General features: G+C 49.7%; 1 protein-coding gene across 5 annotated transcripts in view; it reads left to right on the top strand.

Moving 5' to 3' along the window:
* Positions 1-3,770: 3,770 nt before the first annotated feature.
* FOXN2 (forkhead box N2) overlaps positions 3,771-19,356 on the top strand; it is a 34,113-nt gene continuing 18,527 nt past the window's right edge. For 2 of the 5 annotated variants that reach the window (XM_052805911.1, XM_052805910.1), the window contains exons 1-3: positions 3,817-3,906; positions 6,078-6,225; positions 18,445-18,995. In XM_052805911.1, coding sequence (XP_052661871.1) covers positions 18,459-18,995 — 537 coding nt within the window. In that variant the 5' untranslated portion in view covers positions 3,817-3,906; positions 6,078-6,225; positions 18,445-18,458. Of the gene's footprint in view, positions 3,907-6,077; positions 6,226-18,444; positions 18,996-19,356 lie in introns of all 5 variants that reach the window. The other 3 variants (XM_052805913.1, XM_052805912.1, XM_052805909.1) reach the window with 3 other exon arrangements.

Below are 19,356 nucleotides of genomic sequence, written 5' to 3'. Positions count from 1 at the left end.
GAAAAAAACCCCAAACCACTTCTTTTTTTTTTTTTTTTTTTGCTTGCACTTCACCACCTGTGGTGAGCACAAGACAAGCAGAGCTGTGACTGTGCCCTGAAGGGGAGAGGACAGCCAGCCTCTGGCAGAAACGGTGCAGGAGCCGGGAAGGAGAGCTGCAGTGATGAGAGCGGCCTTGGCAAAGCAGGCACGGCGTGTCCTTGAGTGGGCAGTACCTTCAAGGACAGCCCTGGAGCTGGGCCAGGAGGCACCAGCAGCCTCTGCTGAGTCCGTCTTGGCTCTGAGCAGGAGGTGATAAGGGTAGGGTGGAGGGCATCTCCTGCCACCTCCTCAGCACCTGCCTCCGCCTCTGCAGCCTGCCTTCCCCGCGCTTCCCACCTTGGGGGGCTGCAGGAGATGCTGCACGGACACCCCGGGGAGCCCTGCGGAGACCCACAGCGTAGCACCGTGACTACCATCTCCCACCTATTTTAAAGGTCTGTGTTGGGAAACAGCACCACGTCCTTGTCATATTTATCGGATGAGTTCTGCTTTGCTTCATTGCCGGGTTGCTGTAGGTTTCCCTTCGGTAGCTCTGGTGCTTGTCCTGCGTGCAGCAGAAAGCCGAGATGGAGCAAGAGGGAGACCAAAGCGGCGTGTGGGCTTGGACTGCCAGCAGCCTCAGGCCTCCGTCGTGGGACAGGATAAATTGCAGGAAACAATGGTTTAATGCCTTCAGTCTGAAATTTGGGGAGCAAGCAGCTTTCAGGGATTTTGCAGAAAGCAGCCTGGCAGGGCATCCTCCACGCCGTGGGTCTCCAGCTTCTCAGGGGCGAGCAAACGCGTGGCAGGATGACACGGGTGGCATCGGCTCCGTCCGATGCCGTTGCTCCCAGCCCTCCACCACCCGCTCCCTCTTGCTCTCACAGTTCACATGCTGGATTTAGCAGGCAAACTGGATCACGGTAAGGAAGCAGGGACCAAACTGGGTGCAGACACCGGAGGACTGAGACAAACACAGGTTCCTCCATCATCCGGCAGCTGCCTGGGCACTAAGTGAAGGCATCCTCATGCTGGCTGAGGTCACTAGTCAGGAGTCAGCACGGGCAGGGACAGGCAGAGCAAGCAAACATCAGAAGAGGTGTCAGTGCCCCCATGATGACCCAAAAAGGCCGATGGTGGAGGACCATCCCTGCCTGTTCATGAAGGGCACGTACCCTTCTCTCCAGCTGCGTGTTTGGTGGGGACCAGGAGAGCCTGGAGCCCCGGCGTGCCCCAGCTCCTGCGTGAGCTCCGGGCGCAGATCCGGGCCGCTGCTGCAGGCAGGGTGGAAAAGCCCCAGGATGCAAACGGTGCTCCGGCAGGAACGCGCTGGGTTTTGTAGGGCTGCTCCTGGGGGCTGTGGCTGGTGGGAAAGCGAACACCCTTGAGAAGTGACCCTCCCACCGTTGCTGTAACACTAGGGATGCTGAATCACGTATCTGTGGCATGTGCCTGTCCCGAACCTCGTACCTGACCTGGCAATGCCCACTCAAAATGCTCTGTGCTCCAACTGAGCTGGGTCAGCTCCAGGTCCTCCAACACTGCACGGACGAGCTGCTGCAGAATTGCAACTGTACATGCACCTCTAGAAGACGTAATTCTGCCTACGGCATGTAATCGAGATGAGTATGATACGAGGCAGAAAGCTGCAGCCTTTCTAGGGATTGTGCTGGGCTTTCTTTGGCCTCCCCCGACCCCCTTCCCCAAATCCACTGCTGCAGCCGCCGGGCATTTCACAGGCAGCAGAAGAGCGAAGACAAATCTGGTTGGTGTTGGAGGTAAGGGCCTGACGCAGAAGGTGCTCCAGAAAGCTTCAACTCTTGGTTACTGCCTTTATTGATACAGAGTTGCTGGATTTTTAACAACGTAGTATGGTTTAAAGCCAAAAAACCCTAGCGCGGGCATTTTGAGTAGTAGAGAGGACCGAGGAAGATAAAGGTGACAACATTTTTTAGGAGGTGTAGAAACTTTTTATTTCTGTTGCTATGCCCTGGTTTAAATAAAATGCCCGTTCAAAGGCCAAGTTTTGTTTTCTGTTTCCGTGAGGGGGTGGTGACTTCGGGGCACTTTCAGCTTTTATTGTTTTAGGTTTTGTTTGGTTGGTTTGCTGGTTTTTTTTCTTCCACTAAAACGTAAAGGGTAAGAGGGAGTAAATTCCTGCTGAACTCAGCTTGTGTTTTTAAAGGGTAAATGGGAAAATCTGTGAGCAGCTCTGCTTTAAAGGCCAGGGTGCAAACACAATCAAGGGCTGAGAACAGGTACCACCCTCAGTGGCCCACACCGAACCTTTCACATAATAAATTGAAGCCGAAGGGCTCCCGGATTCAAACTTGCTTTCTTTCAGGTTGCCGCCCAGCCGGGCAAAAAGCAAAGCAACACACCCTGATTCCGACAGGCAAACAACGCTCTGCTCGGGCCCCCGCTTCCCCCTCCCTCTGAAGCAGCTGAGGTGCGGTAGCTATCGAGGCAAGCTGCAGCGCACGCTGTCTGGCCGGCCGAGGGACGGGAATTTAGGCAAAAGAGCCTGTTACGGGCCAAGTGTTGCTAGTACCAGCAGCGCTAAGTCTGGGTTTAATGGTTTAGGAATGGAGGGTGCTTTCAGCATTAGATGGCTTTAGTAATACATAATTAATATAAGTGCACTTCTGTTCTCCGCCAAAGGGTAGGAAGGGCCTGGGGTAACTTCTGAAGCTGTAAAAAGAAAAGGTTGAATGAATCGTAATGTATTCAATCAGTGGAAATGAGGTAGGAGCGAAATGAAAGTTGCAGAGAACAATTTATTTTGGTCAAAACTGTGCGGTTGGACTCCGTTTCTGAAGCCGGTCGTGCTTTACGGCGCAGCGGAAGGAGCCTGTACGTGCTGGGCTGAGCCTCCCTGCCGCTGGATTTGATCCTCTGCCCTTGGGAGAATATTCCGCCTGCTATAACCCTGGGCCTGATTCATCCTCGCTCTTAAAAAACCCCAAGAGGTTGTTCTCTGAAATTATTTCAGATTAAAAAAAAACAAACCAACAACTGGTTCCTGCTAACATGGGGTGGGGGAATTTCCTTGAAACCTGTTCCCGTCCTCCCTTATAAATAAAATTACTGCAATGCATCACGAGGCAGGCGAAAGCCGAGCGTCCTTCAGAAGGCAAGGAAACCTTGGAAGGGCGCACAAACTTTTTTGCAGCGGCAGATCGGCTGCAACCCAAAATTTCTCCCTGCGAGCGACCTCCCCGGGTCCTCTTTATTATGTTGTAAACCTGCAAGCGTACGCTGGACTGTAAAACCCCGCTAAGCAAACAGCAAAGTTCTCGCCCTGAAAAGCTTAAAGCCGAAGGCACGAGTGGGAGCACAATGCGCGACAAGGCAGAGCAAACACGGCGGCGGCTTCATCTTTGTTAGGAGGACAAAAAAAGGAGGAGGAGGTTTAATGTCATGGGAGAAATGAGGAAAAATGTGTGGAAAAAAGCGCGGGGCGGGGGACTAGGCAAAAATACACCGGCGCGCGGGTGAGAGAGGAAAGGGAAGTGAAACTAAAAGGAGGATTTATGTTTGAAATTTGAGGGGGGGGGGGTATGGAAACTTTTCCCGAGGATGCTCGGGGATGCGGAGACTGGAAGGTGCTGGTAGCCCCGTCGGTCCCGGGAGGGGGGGGGGGGGGCGGCGGTGCCGGAGGCACCGCCGCCCCCCCCCCCCCTCCCGGGACCGACGGGGCGGTACTGGGAGGCGGTACTGGTGCTGGGGGTGGTGATTGGGAAGAAGGGGGGGTTGTTCCCGGTTGCCATGGGGAGGCGGGGAGGGCGGTGCCGCCGCCGCTGCGCAGGGAGCAGCTGCTCCCTGACACATCCCCCCGCTGCCATATTGTGTCCGCGCTGCCGGCCGCACGGCTTCATGACCGCGGTGAGTAAAACCGCCGCCCCCCCCCTCCCCTTCCCTTCCCCACGCCTGTTTTTGTTGCTTTTTCTTCTTTGGGGGGTTTAGTTGTTGGGTTTTGCGGGGGTGGGGGGGGTGGGGTTTTTTTTGTTTTTCACGCTCTGGAAAGGGTTTGGTGGGGGAATGGGAAAGCGCGGGGAGCGAGGCGGTGGGTTCCGCTGGTGACGTGTGTGTGGTGGGGGGTGGCTGGTGCCCCCCCACCCCGGGGGGATGCTGCGCCCCACGCGTGGAGGCGGAGAAGCGACCCCCCCCCCCTTTCCCCCGCGTGGGAGCAACGCGCGGCGGCGGCGCTTCCTCTTCAACCGGTCTCGATGACGATGCGTGGGGATGGGGGTGGGCACGGTGCGTGGGGACCCCCCCCCCCCCCCCACGCCGTGGCCGTGCCGCCACCCCCCCCGGCCCGCAGCTCCTCCTCCCGGCGCGGCTCCGCCAAGCTTGCGTCTGTCTGTCCGTCTGTCCGTGCGCGGGTTTTACGCGGGTGAGCTCCCACGGCAGCGCAGGCCCGCGCTTCTTACGCGCTTCCAGCGGGGACGGGGGCCGCCCGGGGCAGGGACCCGGCAGCGCGGGCCCCGCCGTGCCCCCCCCCTAATTAAACCCTCAAGCGGCTTATTTAACTAAATAAACACCCTTTTGGGGGTTATTCGGGTGCGCCCCGTTGGCCCCCAAAACGGCGGGAAGCCCCCACGGGTGTGCAAAGGGTCTGTGGTTTGCAGAGGTGGGGGGGGGGGCGGGAGATGGCGTCACGGGGGGTCCCGCGTTTTGGGGTAAACCACTGGAAACTCGAGGCAAGGCTGGGATCCGCACGTGGCCCTTCGGAGTTTTCCGGCTTTTTCGGGGGGTTTTGGTGGAGTTGGGCGGTGAAGCGCGGCGGCGGCGGCGGAGCAGCATCTTGTTGCCCGCCTGGCTTACTGCGGCTGGGGCACACGCATATTCCTGATCTCCCAGTTTATATGGGAGCGGAAACCGGCTTTTGTTCGGAAAGGTTTGGGTTTTGACAAGGCCCGAACAAAGAGTAAAGAGGACAAAGAGTTAAACCAGAAAATAAAGTAACCTTGAGCGGGGCCCAATGAACTCACCTCCCTGCCTTGGTGCCCGCCTAGGGATGGTCGTTCTATGCAAAACGTAAAGTTAAAAATGCTGAATTACGTTGGACTTGAATGCTCTGAAGGTAACTCGATTAGGTTTGTGGCCAACCTGTGAAATCAAGATAATTTTATATATAATATACTACATATATATGTACACACACACACGCTCCGGATCTCGTTATTGGTGGACTTGCATTTAGATGGACTTTGGTAACGGTTGGGTTGTAATATGTTGACACGTGAATCATTTAACTTCTGTTGTGTTTCTTGGTTTGGCGTCTTTTTTCCCTCCTAGAAGGCTGGTGCGATGCTACATCTATGCAAGAAAAATTAAGCTGGCATTATCTTATGTCAGAAAACTTGAACTAGTTTGCAGTTGTGGCTTCTCTTTTTTTTTTTTTTTTTCCTTGGCAGGTGCCAACTCACATTTCCCAAGCTCTACAGAAGGCAGTTGGACACATCAACTCTGAACTGAAAGCTATATAGTAGCAATTAACACAGCACAGAGCTTGAGCTAATGAACTTAGCCGAGTGCCAGGGTATATTATTTCTGAGCGCGGCCGCGTGCTGCCGCAGCGGTTTGGCTTCTGCTGGGGCCCCCCTTGTGTCCAGCTGCATGCCTTGAGTTTTGTAGAAAGAGGGAGGAGATGGTAATTCTCACTTTGTATGTTTGAGTTGCCTAAAATATGGACAGGGCTTTTCTGTGCTCTTAGCTTTTTTTTTTTTCTTTTTAAACGCGCCCGTAAACGGAGCGGTGCCTCTGTACCCGGTGTTTACGCGTGCAGAGCGTGGTGGAGATGCTGCTGGCTGTAGCTCCGGCACTGCCCGTCGTGCCCCTTCAGGCGTGCGGCCCTGCGTGCTCTCGGGGATCTTGCTGGAATAAAATTGGGGTGATGTATTTGTTGGCAGTGTCTTGACCAGAGGATGAAGTTGTGAGCCCCTTTGGGTGCTGCTGCCAAAGCTGTGCTGGAGGAGCTCCGCAGGGATTGATTGCTCAGCCCAGAAGTAAGATTTTTTTTTTTTTTTTTTTTTTTTTTTAAAATCCAAAAGGGATACCAACCAAGGAGCGTGCTGCCTCAACAGCTCCAACCACCACAGGTTTTCTGCTTGAGGAATCTTCCCGTGTCCTCTGGGGAGCTCGGGATAGAAGGCACCAGCATTGCCAGCAGCTCTCTCAGTGTCAGGATGTGCCAGTCCAGTAAGTAATGGAGCAGATACAGGGACGTGTAATGGTGCCGTTGAACGAGAAAAAGGACTGCTTGGCGAGCAAGTGTAGTGCCTGGGAAAGAAGACAGAGGCTTAGGGGCAGGTCAAGCTGATTTTTACCATCTTTATTAACCACTGGCTCTGTCCGCCCAGTGCAGCAGACTTGAAAACCTGACACGTTGAGCAAAGGCAAACTCTTTCAGGGAGCGAGATAGTTTGGCACCTGAGGATCCTGTGTATGGATTTAGTTTAAACTGGTGAGAAAGCGATGCAGTTCCTGTGTGGAAATGTTGGTTCCCATAAGAACAGCAAGAGTTTATGCTGGCTTCGCTGGGGTTGTAATCCCACCTTCCTCCCCCGTCATCGCTCCTTGGCTACTCATTGCTGGGGTTAAAAGGAGCTGGTATTTATGAGAGAAAATACCACAGGCACTCAGAAGACTTCTTCCAAATGCAGGTTCACGTTACCTTATCGGAACGAGCCGGACAGCGGGATTATAGCCAACGAGGTGACAGAAAGTAGGGGCGTTGGGAGGAGTGACGGTGTGCCCACAGCCACCCCTGCTGTGCACCTCTTCTGCCGTTCCCTTCAATGGGGTACTCGTACCGCACTGCCACGGTGCAGAACGACCTGTGTGAAATACAGCTTTTCTTTCCTGGCTGTAAATCAATGAAAAGCAGCCTTTAGTCCCCGTAAGTAAAGGCTGTCAGCGGTACAGATGCATACTCACTACCTTTTAGCACAGGTGTAAATTCTGTCCGTTTTATTCCATTTGGCTCCTTGAGTTTTCTTTTTATGGCTGTTGCTCTTCCTCCCCCTCCCGTTAATGAGGTGTATTGTGTATAAGCTCGTATATAGGATGTCAGCGCATTGATGGTAACTTTTTTGAGGGAGGTAGATGGAGGCGGCGAGTGCCTCATCCTAGCGCGTGTGCCTCGCCGCTCGACAACTGAAATGGTGTTGGGCAACTTCCTGCGCCGAGACGCTGCTGTCAGCGGCACTCGGTGACTCACGTCAGCGCGCGGCTTCGTCTCTCGACGAGTGCGGGCTTGCAGGCTGCAAACCCCGTCCGCATCCCAGCGCAGCAGCTGAGAGGGTCGGCTTGGGCGCGTGTGGCGTGTCTCTTCCCAGATCCAGCAGCTTCCTTGTCTCCCAGAGGAGACACCCACAAGTAAACCAAGAAAACCCTGAGATGCTGCTTCACTTTTTTTGCTGGCTGGCCTTTGATGTGTGATGCGTGTTTATTCGTTCCCTGTCATATTACACGTGCCTTCTGACTTAGTGCGCGCTGTGTGGTGATGAATTCTCCATCCCATCCTCTTCTTGCTGGGTAAAAGCACACAGCGATGCGCCGGGATACTTGCAAAATACCATTTCAGTCAGCAAGCAAGAGATAGCTCGCCCGTGCTTTGGTAATAAATTACATTGTACAGAAGAAGTGCTGTCCGATGCCAGCCAGCATCTTATGACCCCTGGTACTCTGCCTCCTCCATGTAAAACGTTACGGCTGCGGAAGCGCGAGGGTTGGGTCACACTCAGGTTTGGGGAGTGCTGCTGGGTGCTCCTCAGTGCCCAGAGGTCTGCGTGGTTGGCAACCGGGAAGACTAGCTGTTGTGTCTGGGGTGGAAATACCCGTGTTACGGACCGGTTGCTCATGTACCAGGACTATTTTAAGAGAAGCCTGGAATTTGTGCAGATACGAAGATTTATACCGAAAGTCAATGATGTGGATTTTGACTTTTTTTTTTTTTCCTAGCGTGTTCAAATTTTTTTCTGGTATGTTCAAAGTAGACGTAGAGCTCCCTACTTTTTCCTCGAAGGTTAAGGTATGTTAGGGACTCCATTAAATTGGCTACTGCTGCTGCAGAAATTGCCCCCCACCCCTGCTCTTCTGCACCCTCTGTAATAATTAGATTATAAATTGGGAATGTTTTCACCCATTTCCCACTGGCAGAAAATCCTAATACGATTTACTCGGGTCAGCGGTACCCGTGTACGTTGGCTGCCTTGTAGGATGGCAGTCGTGGTCTAAGGTGGCTGACGCCGCTTCTCTGAACGTGCTAATGGGATGGGTTTGAAATGCAGGGCTGGGCTGAAATCAGGTCTACAGCCTCCAGCTGCAGCGATTATGGGGCCTTCCCCTACGGCCGGTGACAAACCTGGTCTCTGCATTACAGCCACAGACCCGCATGCCTCGATGTGCCTTTGAACGGCATCATTGGGTACCTTCGACTTTATCGGCGTGACCGTGTTTTCCGTCTATTAAGTGCTGGATGGGCGGTCTGCGGGTGATGCTGCTCAACCCTCGTGTTATTTTACTTACGCATCTGGGTGTCCCACCATGCCATCGTATTTTTATTGTGGTCTTCGTGATGTGTGGCTGGATGTATTCCCAAAGCCCATCTCCTGGAGCAGCTTATCTTGATACCAGGCTCAGGCTTCATTTCTTCTCTCGGATTGCTTTCAGTGCATTCCTACCTTGCAGTTTGTAGCTACTTTCAGTTTCCCGGTTCACGTGCAGTCCCCTGCTTGCTTCCTTTTTAACACTCTCACTGGATTGCATTGTGCTTAGATTTGGGGCGAGTGTATGGTTGCCTAAAAGCCAATTACTGGATGTGGAGAGAGCTCAGCACCTGGAAAACTTGCACAAAGTAGAGCTGAGTGAGTGGGAGCTGGGAAGCTTGCTGCCAAGCAGCAGCAGCAGCAGCGATCACTCATCTCTCATCCTCTGGTCTGTGAGGACCATCACCCGTTTGGTTTGGTTTAGGGATGTTGAGTCGTCAAAAGTATGAGCTACTGTGCTTTTGGGCTTTTGACCGTGCCGTATGAGAAGTGTCAGACAGCATCTTGCACTTTGATGGTCTAGTTTTGCTAGCACGGTTGCCTTTCTCCTGTGTTTAGAGAAAATTCTATCTTCTGTAGCCTTCCATCTGAAGGTGTACCTCAACATACAGACCCTGTATGATTAAACTGGGCCATTTTTCTATACAAGAAACCTGCTTGGTCCAGTCGTTCCAGTGTGGAGTCACCGTGTAGAAGAAAGGATAATTTTAGGCCACAACCATTATGAGCAGAGGGATTATTCTGATATAAAGTAATTTTGAAACAGAAAGCCAGGTTCAACAGCTGCGGAGTAAAATTAAGAGCAAGTTGGCCAGGGAGGTGAGCACGGTGAAGAGCATCGCTTTGCCGTGCCCGTGGCTCTGGAGGAAAACTCGCACTTTGGGAGCAGGAGCTGGGAAACGGCAACCAGTGACAGCTTCACGATCACAAAGTTGTACCGGTAACGTGGCGGTGGCTTTGTGTTACAGCTTCGATGATGCTTTTAAATGAAATCTTGCAGGAGGGTCACTTGGGGCGAAGCTTCAAATTGTTGTTTTTCAGCTGAAAATTGGGAGTTCTGGTACTTTAAGGCTGGATAAGGCAGAAAAGCTGGATGGAAAATATAGCTTTATGTTTTCTAGTGTTGGTAAATTGGTACTGACACCAGCTGAAATGTAGCTATATTCATTTCTATTTCCAGAGGATGGTAGAGAAACACGTGGAAGGGTTACCCTGGAAAGGGAATTAGCATCAGAATTATTTTGCAAGGCATTTGCTCAAATGGCTCACTTGTGAACGTATCAATGGCTTACATTTTTTTTGCATTTTAGTCCATTTAGCAAGCAATGTACTGAATTTAAGGAACATGACCCGAAGCCTTCTTTTGAAAAGCTACTATTGGCAGTAAAGCATTTTTCTTAAAAGCAGTTCTTTTTTTTTTCCCCCTTTCTGTGACACCAGGGGTTTTTCTTAATAGTTTAGATTTCACTGCTGGGGTTTTTTTTTCTTGTTTTTTTTTTTTTTTTCCACTTCCCAATTTCTCTGTTAGACTGTTTCCATGTGCATGTTTTAAATCTGAGGCACAGGGAACTGGGTCCAACAGTGACTGCAGCCTTTGGAAAGGCTTCACAATTGCAAAGTCTCTGCAGGCAGCACTGGAATAAATGGCCCAGAGGCTCTGGGCCATGCACAGGGTCTGGACTGGGGTCTGGGCATGTCTGAGTTTACGTATCATTTTTGTTTCAGATACTTATTTCAATCACAAACCCGCTTGTGTGTGTGTATATGTGTACTTAATAAAAAAAGGAAAACTTTTTTCAGTACAAGTTATATCTCGCATGAAATCTCTCTCTCTCACTCCCTGCCCTTCCCTGGGCTCTGATAAGGGTTTAATCCCTTCCCTTTTTAAATTTTGCAGCATTTCTTAACTTTTCCTAATATTGGACCTTTTCATTGGGTTTCGTTACCCGCCCCGCCGCCTTTAATGATATCACAGGGTGCAGGAGAATATTGACATTAAAGGGGCATTAAACTGAGAGAGGCTTGGAAGTATTTCAGCAAATACCTGGAAAACCCGTCTTCTCCTTTGAGCCCACCGATGCCAAGGTTAAAAAGAAACCCCTGAGCTTATGGCTTGTCCAGTCCTTCATTTTTTTTGTTTTCAGGCTGGCTTCGAGAAGCCTATAACTGCCTTTTTAATGGGTTTTTAAACATTTATTTTTAATTTCCCCCCCTTTACAAGCCAAGAGGAGTGGGAAGGGCCCCGCCTGCCATGGGTGCTGCCCTGGGGGAGCATCTCTGGGTGCCTTTTGTCACCCGGGGGGGTGCAGCTGCCCCCTCTTCTCCTCTGCAGACAACGGGTCCCGGCTTGCCGAAATCCATGGCCGAGAGGCGGTTTTGTCCTCGGGAGACCGTAATGCCTTTAGTTGTCTTGGATACGTGACATCATATAGTGTTGTAATCAAATATAGGCCTTTCGCAGGGCCCGGGAGGGGGGATTTCAGCTGACCTCCAGCCTGCTGTGTGAGATGGGCAGGGGATGGAGCGGGGCAGCCCGAGACAAAGGAGATGAGTGGGGGCGGAAGGTTAAATTAATGGGGGGAAAAAATGGTCTGGTGTCATGCTTTTAATGCTCCCGGTCAAGCGGATGTGGTGCTTTTTATCAATGGGTTTTCACTAGTTGTGCCAAGATTTTTTTGTTGTTGCTCTTCCCTCGTAACGTGCAAAAACTTACAGCTGGTCCTGTGCTGTGTGTGTGCTGGCTTGGAAGTTTATCCCAAACTTGCGTAGGTGAGCAGCAACAGTCATTTATTTGTGTAATTCTTGGGCTGTTTTAACAACACAATACATACATTGAGGTATTTAAGTTAGGACAAGCCCTGGTGTCGATACGCTTCCCATAAATGCAAGAGAATATGAAAAATCAATAGAATAGTTTGCTATTGGTATAGTTGTTTGCACGCAAAAGCACGTACCCATCTTTTAAAAAACTCTAGCAGAGCCTGTTTTAGTCAGTACAAAAGTTGTGTATGGAGTATGCCGATGCCTCGGCTCTGTAACTAAGGCTGCATGCCCTGAGCTTGTTGCAGAGCTGCTCTACATTAACGTAAGTGTGATATGGCTAAGAATCTCTTCTCCTGGATTAAAATTGTATTCTACGCCTCAGACAATGCATGGTAAGATTTTCTTTTTTTAATTTTATTTTTTAAATCTGGAGGGGAAATTACTGCACTGTTAGCAGGTTCCAGGTCTTCCCACTAGTAGCAGAGGTGACCTAGTTGCTCGGCTGGTCCTACAGAAATAAATAGGTACGTTTAGTTGTGGAGAAGGTTGTTCTAACCTGGGACGCTGATGTTGTGCAGGTGCCAAGCGGCACCTTTCATCTAACACCACTGGAGAGTAAAGAAGGGTCAAGCAGCAGCTCTGCTCACACGCTAACTTGGCACGGACAAGGCTGTGGCATGTTCTAACGAAAAGGCTGAATTCTTTCCTGCCAGGTCGGTGAGTCCAGGCACGGTGGCCATAGTACTAAAATGACATCTGTCCACTTTTATCTGCAACACTGCTGGTTTTGGAGAAGGTCACCTTTGGTGGGATGGAGCTGTCTACTACGGCTTTGTCTCTTGGACCCGGACTCTGCTGGAGCTGAGACTTCTTCGAGCAGACCTGCTGCAAAAAAAGCGTGCTTCCCTGCTTGCCTGAGGATATGTCCAAGTGGACTTCCAGGATTGTTAAACAGTTGGCCTATGTTAAAGCAGCTTTATATTCATAAAATGCTCACGCATCAAAGCATTCGCTTCTGTGGCAGAACACAGCGGTGCTCAAGGTCTTCCATCAAAATGAAGTTGTAGCTGGGGATGTATATGGGGGTGTGCAAACCTGGTTTAACCCCAGGTGTGTTCTGCTAGGCTGAGGACCTTGCAGTCCCCGTAACCTTTCCCAAACTTAGCTCTTCCATGAGTTTGAAAGAAGATTGCAAAAAATATCATCTTGTCTTGTGATGTTGAATCTCCTCCAATCTGTTAGGGCTTCTCTGAACCTGGCTGCTACCTGAATACACCTGCAGCCTTCATCAGCCCCTTTGGACCTGGGCTGTGCTGTTTGGGTCACGAGCGGCCTGGAAGAGCAGGGTTTCACCGGGCTTCGGGTGCTGGACTGGCATTTATTAGCAGGGAGGTCCTCTCCTGGCTTTTATGTGTGTTCTTGAGAGGTGCCAAAAATCACAAGACTGCTGGAAGGACGGTTGTCTCTCTCACTTCTTTTCTGATGCACCCTAACTTTTATTTGAGCAACCTTAGTTGACTTGGCACCCTTTTAATCTTCTTACCCTAGAATCATAGCCCTTTGTCTATAATTACCATGCAAAATAACGCGCACCTCCACTGCGATACTTTGTATTTGAGGAGCGGATGTTTTGTTGGCTTTTCTTTTGAAGGTTCTTACCAAAGATAGATGCTCGAGTTCCTTAGGGTTTAGATGGGTGATGCTCCGCTTTCAGTTGCAAGTGTTAATACTAATTAACAGCAGCGTGCTGTGTTACTGTGTACTTACTGGTAGGGCAAAGCACACGGGACAGAACATAAACTGTTGCACCTTTTTCAGAGGTGTGCTTAAAGCGCGTTATTTCTGCGTTCGCACGGCTGGAGGTTGCTTTCCGGCTCTGCTGGCGGGGCTGGGGCTGTCCCCGTGGGAATTGCAGCCAGGCTCCGGGCGTTCAACACGCCAGCCGGAGAGGTGGGTTAAATGGTTGCCATCTGCCATCCTCCTTCGGTGAGAATTGGCTCCGGGGGAGCGGGAGGAGAGGGACGGGGAGCGTGTCGCAGCAGCTGAGCGGGTGCGTGTCGTTTGGAGATGGTTTTCTTGCAAGGCTTTTGCTGCCGCTGGAGGAGCTGAAGAGGCAGGGAAGGCGGCAGGGAGGGAATAAAGGAGCGGAAGATAAATTTCACTGAGTGGCCTTGCAATGCTCCTGTGTGCTCTTAACCTTGCCTTTCTGCTAGGTTTCCCTCCCCCCTCCCTCCCTGTTTCACGTCGGTGCTGCTAATTCAGCTTGGGTGGGAGCCCTGCGGAGAGCTAGTGGCTACCTCTAACCTTGTTTGCATCAACCTTTCTAGCCGGCAAGAGTGAGAAACGTTATTAAGAAATCTGAGGGTCCAAGCGTATACGTTTTAATGTGATGTCTGCATTAGTGAGCTTCTACCATGCTCTCATCTTCTCACGGTCTGCTCTCCTTGCTCTTACTGTGGATTTCCCGCTGAGTCATCCCTGTCCGCAAGCCCCTGCTAGCTTATAGCAGAGACGGCGTTGGTGAATCGCACAACCCTTACGTAGAATATTAAACCCCAAATACTGGAAGCGATCATCTTGAAAACGATAGCTTGGAAGCTGTGTTCTCACAGTCCCATCTGCTTATGGCTGAGCAGAACAGACAGGCAGAAAAAGAAATCACGAATTACAGATGTCATTAAGGGTCTCCATGAATGAAGAGGGGCTCTGGAAAGCACGCTTGTATTAAGCGGACCGCTTGTGTGCCTTCAGATGCACTCTGGTGGCACTGCTGTCCCTCCCTACCAGGCTGCTACAGGCAGAAAGCAGTGCTGTCTTAGCTGAATAGTTAGAGATGGTCCTATGGACCACGTGGTCCTTGGGTGCTGGAGAGGTGGGGAGGTCTTGGGGTCCCCATGGCTCTTTGGTGCTGGAGAGGTGAGGAGGTCCTATGGACCACGTGGTCCTTGGGTGCTGGAGAGGTGAGGAGGTCTTGGGGTCCGCATGGCTCTTTGGTGCTGGAGAGGTGAGGAGGTCCTATGGACCACGTGGTCCTTGAGTGCTGGAGAGGTGAGGAGGTCCTATGGACCACGTGGTCCTTGGGTGCTGGAGAGGTGAGGAGGTCGTATGGACCACGTGGTCCTTGGGTGCTGGAGAGGTGAGGAGGTCCTATGGACCATGTGGTCCTTGGGTGCTGGAGTGCCGAGACAGACGTTACCACGTCTGTGAAGGAGCCCATCTGTGGGGTACACCTTGGAGCTGCCGTGGTTGATCTGTGTCTAGGGGAAGGGTGAGCTTTTGATGGTTTTGCAGTCCTTTTGCAGTAGGAAGGCTGCCAATGTTGGTTTCTTCTTCAGACTGATGAAACTGCAGGGCAGAGTGAACGGGACAGAATTAGAGATTACCATATTCTGACAACAAGAGAAGTAAGGGTAGGTTAGCGTGGTATAAAGCATGTTGTGTCGTTGGGGCTGAGGTGATGCTGGCTAGGAACAGTGGCTATCTCCAGCAAGGCAGCGCCAAAATTATCAGTTGATAGTCCTTGGTGTTACCAGCCTCATTACTGCCATCGCAATGGAGTTAAGTATTACTTCTTTAAAATAACTTTTCCTGTTGCATACTCTGCTGTTTCTATATTTAAATTACCCTTGATGAAGCGTTCAGTTTAGACCTCTGGAGAATACCTTTTGAAAACTGCAGCAGTTACAGAACTGTGATTTTTTTTTTTTCTTATTTATTAGACGATACAAGTCTAATAATGGCCTTTATAGCTTTCTAGAAAAAATATTTTAAATTTCTGCTGGTGTGTTCACGTAGAAGATGTGTGAGGTGGTGAACTAGGCACTAAGAAGGTAATACGAGACATGGATTTTTGTAACGCATCTACTAAGAGAAACGTGGCACTAGCCTATATTTACTGTAAGTATATTGCAAATTTTTTTTTTTTTTAAGTAGGGTATTAATTATTCTAATGATTCTCGTCTAACACATAATAGCATGCAAACACATAGCGCATTGACACCACAAAGCCTGCTGATTGTAAGTGCAAGTTTAATAAGTTAGTATGCTTTTTTTCCTTCTGTATTTTTGAGAAGACTGTGAGCGTGCCCAGGTCATATTTGTGTTGTAAAACAGACGTTAGTGCCCCATTTCACCAAAGGAATAAATACAGTGACCTAAAACTTGCATGTGTATGTGTGCATGTGCATGTTCTTGATCTGCTGGGCTGACTGAAGGTTTGCAAAGGGATATTTCATGCAACATGAACCAAGTGCTAAAATTACTAATACATGGCCGAGAGGTGTAAGTTAGTACGTAGCTGCCTAAAGAGGCGCTGAACGAGGAGCTAAAGTTACTTGTTATAAGGAAAACGGTGCAACTCACGTTGCAGCAGAATTGGGTTTTGTCTCACTGTATGAATTTTATCAGTAGCTCTTTGTTTGTTTTTTAATTTAGGGAAGGATTGAAAAAGTGACATAAGCATATGTATATATTGCTGTGTTTAAAGCCAGCAAGCACTGACTGCCAATATAAATCTGCTCTGATGGCTTGGGGAAGAAGTAAATTGTAGGGAGAGCAAAGCTATTTTTGACCAGCTATTTGAGGAGTTCGCTTTGCACTTTGCTTTAATTTTTTTTTTTTTTTTTTTTAATGACTGAACTGGTAGTTAATCACGCCTGTCCCTGCACTTAAATAGAAAATTTGGGGACGGTTTCCAGCACTAGTACTGGTAAGCATAGGTGCAGTTGTTACTGTCAAAACAGCTTTGCAATAGCTGGTGCAAAAGCGTATGAGCAGATGAAGAGAAGAGAAGAAATTGCTGGTGGGAAACCTGGTGCATTTTCTGGGGGAGGCACAAATTCTGCACCCTATGCCTGCCTGGCACCAGGCAGGGGCTGGCAGGGCTCTGGCTCCTGTTGGGGAGCATAAAATGGATGTATCCTGTTGCCTTTCTATGTCACCACGTCACCCCTCCATCACGCACGTGGCTCCCCTCCTCCAAAATCAGGAGGCTGAGCAAATACATCTCCAGGCGGGTTGGGCAGTGTAGTTGCATGGACACAGATGGGACAGCCAGACCGTGTACGCAAGCTGGCCAACTCCTTGCCTCCGCTTCGTAGGAGAAGATGCAAGTGCACGAAGCCACGTGCTTACTAAAAAGCGTAAGAAAACATCCAGTAACTGCATAGAACTGTCTGGTGAGATACGATATGGAAACTCTCCTAGTCTTGCAATTGAGCTCTGGCAGTAGGAGCTAGAGCATGAAACCACAATTATAGCGTGTACTGGGATAAGGAACTGGGCTGGGTTTTTTTGGGAGGGGGAGTTCGGGGGTTTTTTACAGTGAATATGAACCTCAGCTTTGCTGGTAAACTGTATCCATAATTGGAGTGTCTTACGTTTGTAGCAGGCTGGTAAAGCCCCTGCATATATGTGTGTGTGTATGTGTGTGTATATATATATATATATACCCCCCCCCCCCCCCCATCTGTAGAGTGGTTTTGTTGGTCTGTGCTTCTGGTACAGCTATGTTGGCCTAAGCTGTAGGTGCAATGAAGCTTTAACATGGTCACATCAGCAAGAAAAAACAGCTGTTGCCATAACATAGTTTGCTAGATGATGCCTTTTAAAACTCTACTAGCAAGAAGATGTTGGTTTTTTAGCATAATGCCTCTATAGCATGGGTAGCCCGTTAGACCGTGCATTATGGGTGGCAGTTTTTATAGATAATAGTTTTATGGTTGGGTTTTGGGTTTTGGTTTTTTTCATCTAGGGGAAAAATGCAAAGCAAGTGGTGTCGTGGTTTAACCCCAGCCAGCAACTAAGCAGCACACAGCTGCTCACTCACTCTCCCCCCGCTCCAGGTGGGATGGGAAGGAGAATCAGGGAAAAAAAAGAAGTAAAGCTCATGGGTTGAGATAAGAACAGTTTAATAACTAAAATAAAATATAATAATTACAATAATGAAAAAATATAATAACAGTAATAATAATTGTAATGAAAAGGAATACAGCAAAAAGAGAGAAATGAGACCCAAGAAAAAAAACAAGTGATGCACAATGCAACTGCTCATCACCCGCTGACCGATGCCCAAGCAGCAATCCACCCCTCCCGGCCAACTCCCCCCAGTTTATATACTGAGCATGACGTTCTATGGTATGGAATATCCTTTTGGCCAGTTCAGGTCAGCTGTCCCGGCCGTGCTCCCTCCCAGCTTCTTGTGCACCTGGCAGAGCATGGGAAACTGAAAAATCCTTAACTTAGGATAAGCGCTCCTTAGCAACAACTAAAACATCAGTGTGTTATCAACATTGTTCTCGCACTAAATCCAAACCACACTGTACCAGCTACTAGGAAGAAAATCAACTCTATCCCAGCCGAAACCAGGACAAGTGGTCGGTCGGCCGTTATTTCTGCGACAGGTCTGAGCTGCCGCCCCAGCGGACGGTCCCCTCCTGTCCCACCACCCTCTGCTCTGCAGGGGAGCAGGGTTAGAGCAGCAAGCCCTTGCAGGAGGGGAAAAAGAAGGTCTTTTGGACCTGGGCAGCTCTGTGGGACCCAGCTGATAAACTGGTAGGCTGGCCAGATCTTTCCCTGGTAGAAATGGGAGGCAATACTTGGGAATGATTGTGACTTGTAGGGTAAAGACTTCGTTTGCACTGAGACCACAAATTCACTTTATGCTGATTTAAGTTTTGCAACTGTTTTTTTTTACTCTTTGGGCACCAAAGGCAAAGGCTTCGAAATAGGGTCCATTTACGATATAATGAGTATAACTAAAGAGTTAATGTGAGAGCTGAATGGATTAGATCCTACCTGTTAAGGCCTTTTTCAGATTTCAGATGCTGACATCAAAAGAGCTATTATTTCTGTGTCCAAATTGGCATTTCAAGATAGATACAGCAGTTTCCAAGTGCTTACCATAAGTTCTGGTTATAACCGAGGGGAATTAACAAATGCTCGTGAGATTACTGGGGGGCTCATGTTGGACCCTAGCTCTCATCAGTGACTACCGTATTCTTGCACAGCGTGGGGATGGTACAGCCTTGCGTTTGGGTTTGGTGGGCTGCCACTGAATGTGATTTTGAAGGTTTGCATCGGCTTCTGACCATCTCCTTTGTTGCAGACCAATAAAGCTAAATGGGTCCAGTCACTGGAATGACTCCGGATAAGAAAGCTGAAACGCCAGGAGCAGAAAAAGCTGCAGGACTACGGCAGTGTCACGGGATGGGAAGCTTGCCCGACGCAGGCGATGCCGGCAGGCCGAAGGCCACCGTGGTGGACAGAGATTCGGCAGACGACGAGCTCACAAATTTGAACTGGCTGCATGAAAGTACTAACCTTCTAACAAACTTCAGCCTCGGAAGTGAGGGTCTTCCGATCGTTAGCCCCTTATATGACATTGAGGGCGACAGTGTGCCATCCTTCTCGCCATCCTGCTACCAGAACCCCGAAAAAAAATCCTCCACTTCCAAACCCCCTTACTCTTTCAGCCTTCTCATTTACATGGCGATCGAGCATTCCCCCAACAAGAGCTTGCCAGTCAAAGAAATCTACAGCTGGATCCTGGAGCGCTTCCCCTACTTCGCCACAGCACCCACCGGCTGGAAGAACTCGGTCCGACACAACCTCTCCTTGAACAAGTGTTTCCGAAAGGTGGAGAGAAGCCATGGCAAGGTGAGACCTGGTGGGAGGGAGGTGGATCAAGTTTGAAATTCAGGGGGAAGGCTCTGTTGTTCTCAAGGACTTTTTGGTTTTGGGGGTTTTGGGGTTTTTTTTTTTCCCCTCCGTGTCCTCTACACTTTATTTGCAGCTGGAGATGGTTTGGAAATGCCACTTCTGACAAATCACAGGATGACAAAAGTCACTTGGTTTTGTTATTTAGCGCTGACCTGGGTAGAGCTAGCTGTGGTGCATCCTTTGTAAAGCTGGCTAACGTGCTATTGCAAAGGACCCTGTTTCCACTTACTTATAGTTTTGTTAGCCTGCAATACCCAGCCTGAAATTTCAGACATCTGTCTTAGGATATCTTTTTGCT

This window comes from Harpia harpyja, chromosome 13, assembly GCF_026419915.1.
Source record: "Harpia harpyja isolate bHarHar1 chromosome 13, bHarHar1 primary haplotype, whole genome shotgun sequence".
NCBI lineage: Eukaryota > Metazoa > Chordata > Aves > Accipitriformes > Accipitridae > Harpia > Harpia harpyja.
The sequence above is the reverse complement of the archived record's forward strand: the minus strand, read 5'-3'. Positions and strand labels throughout refer to the sequence as shown.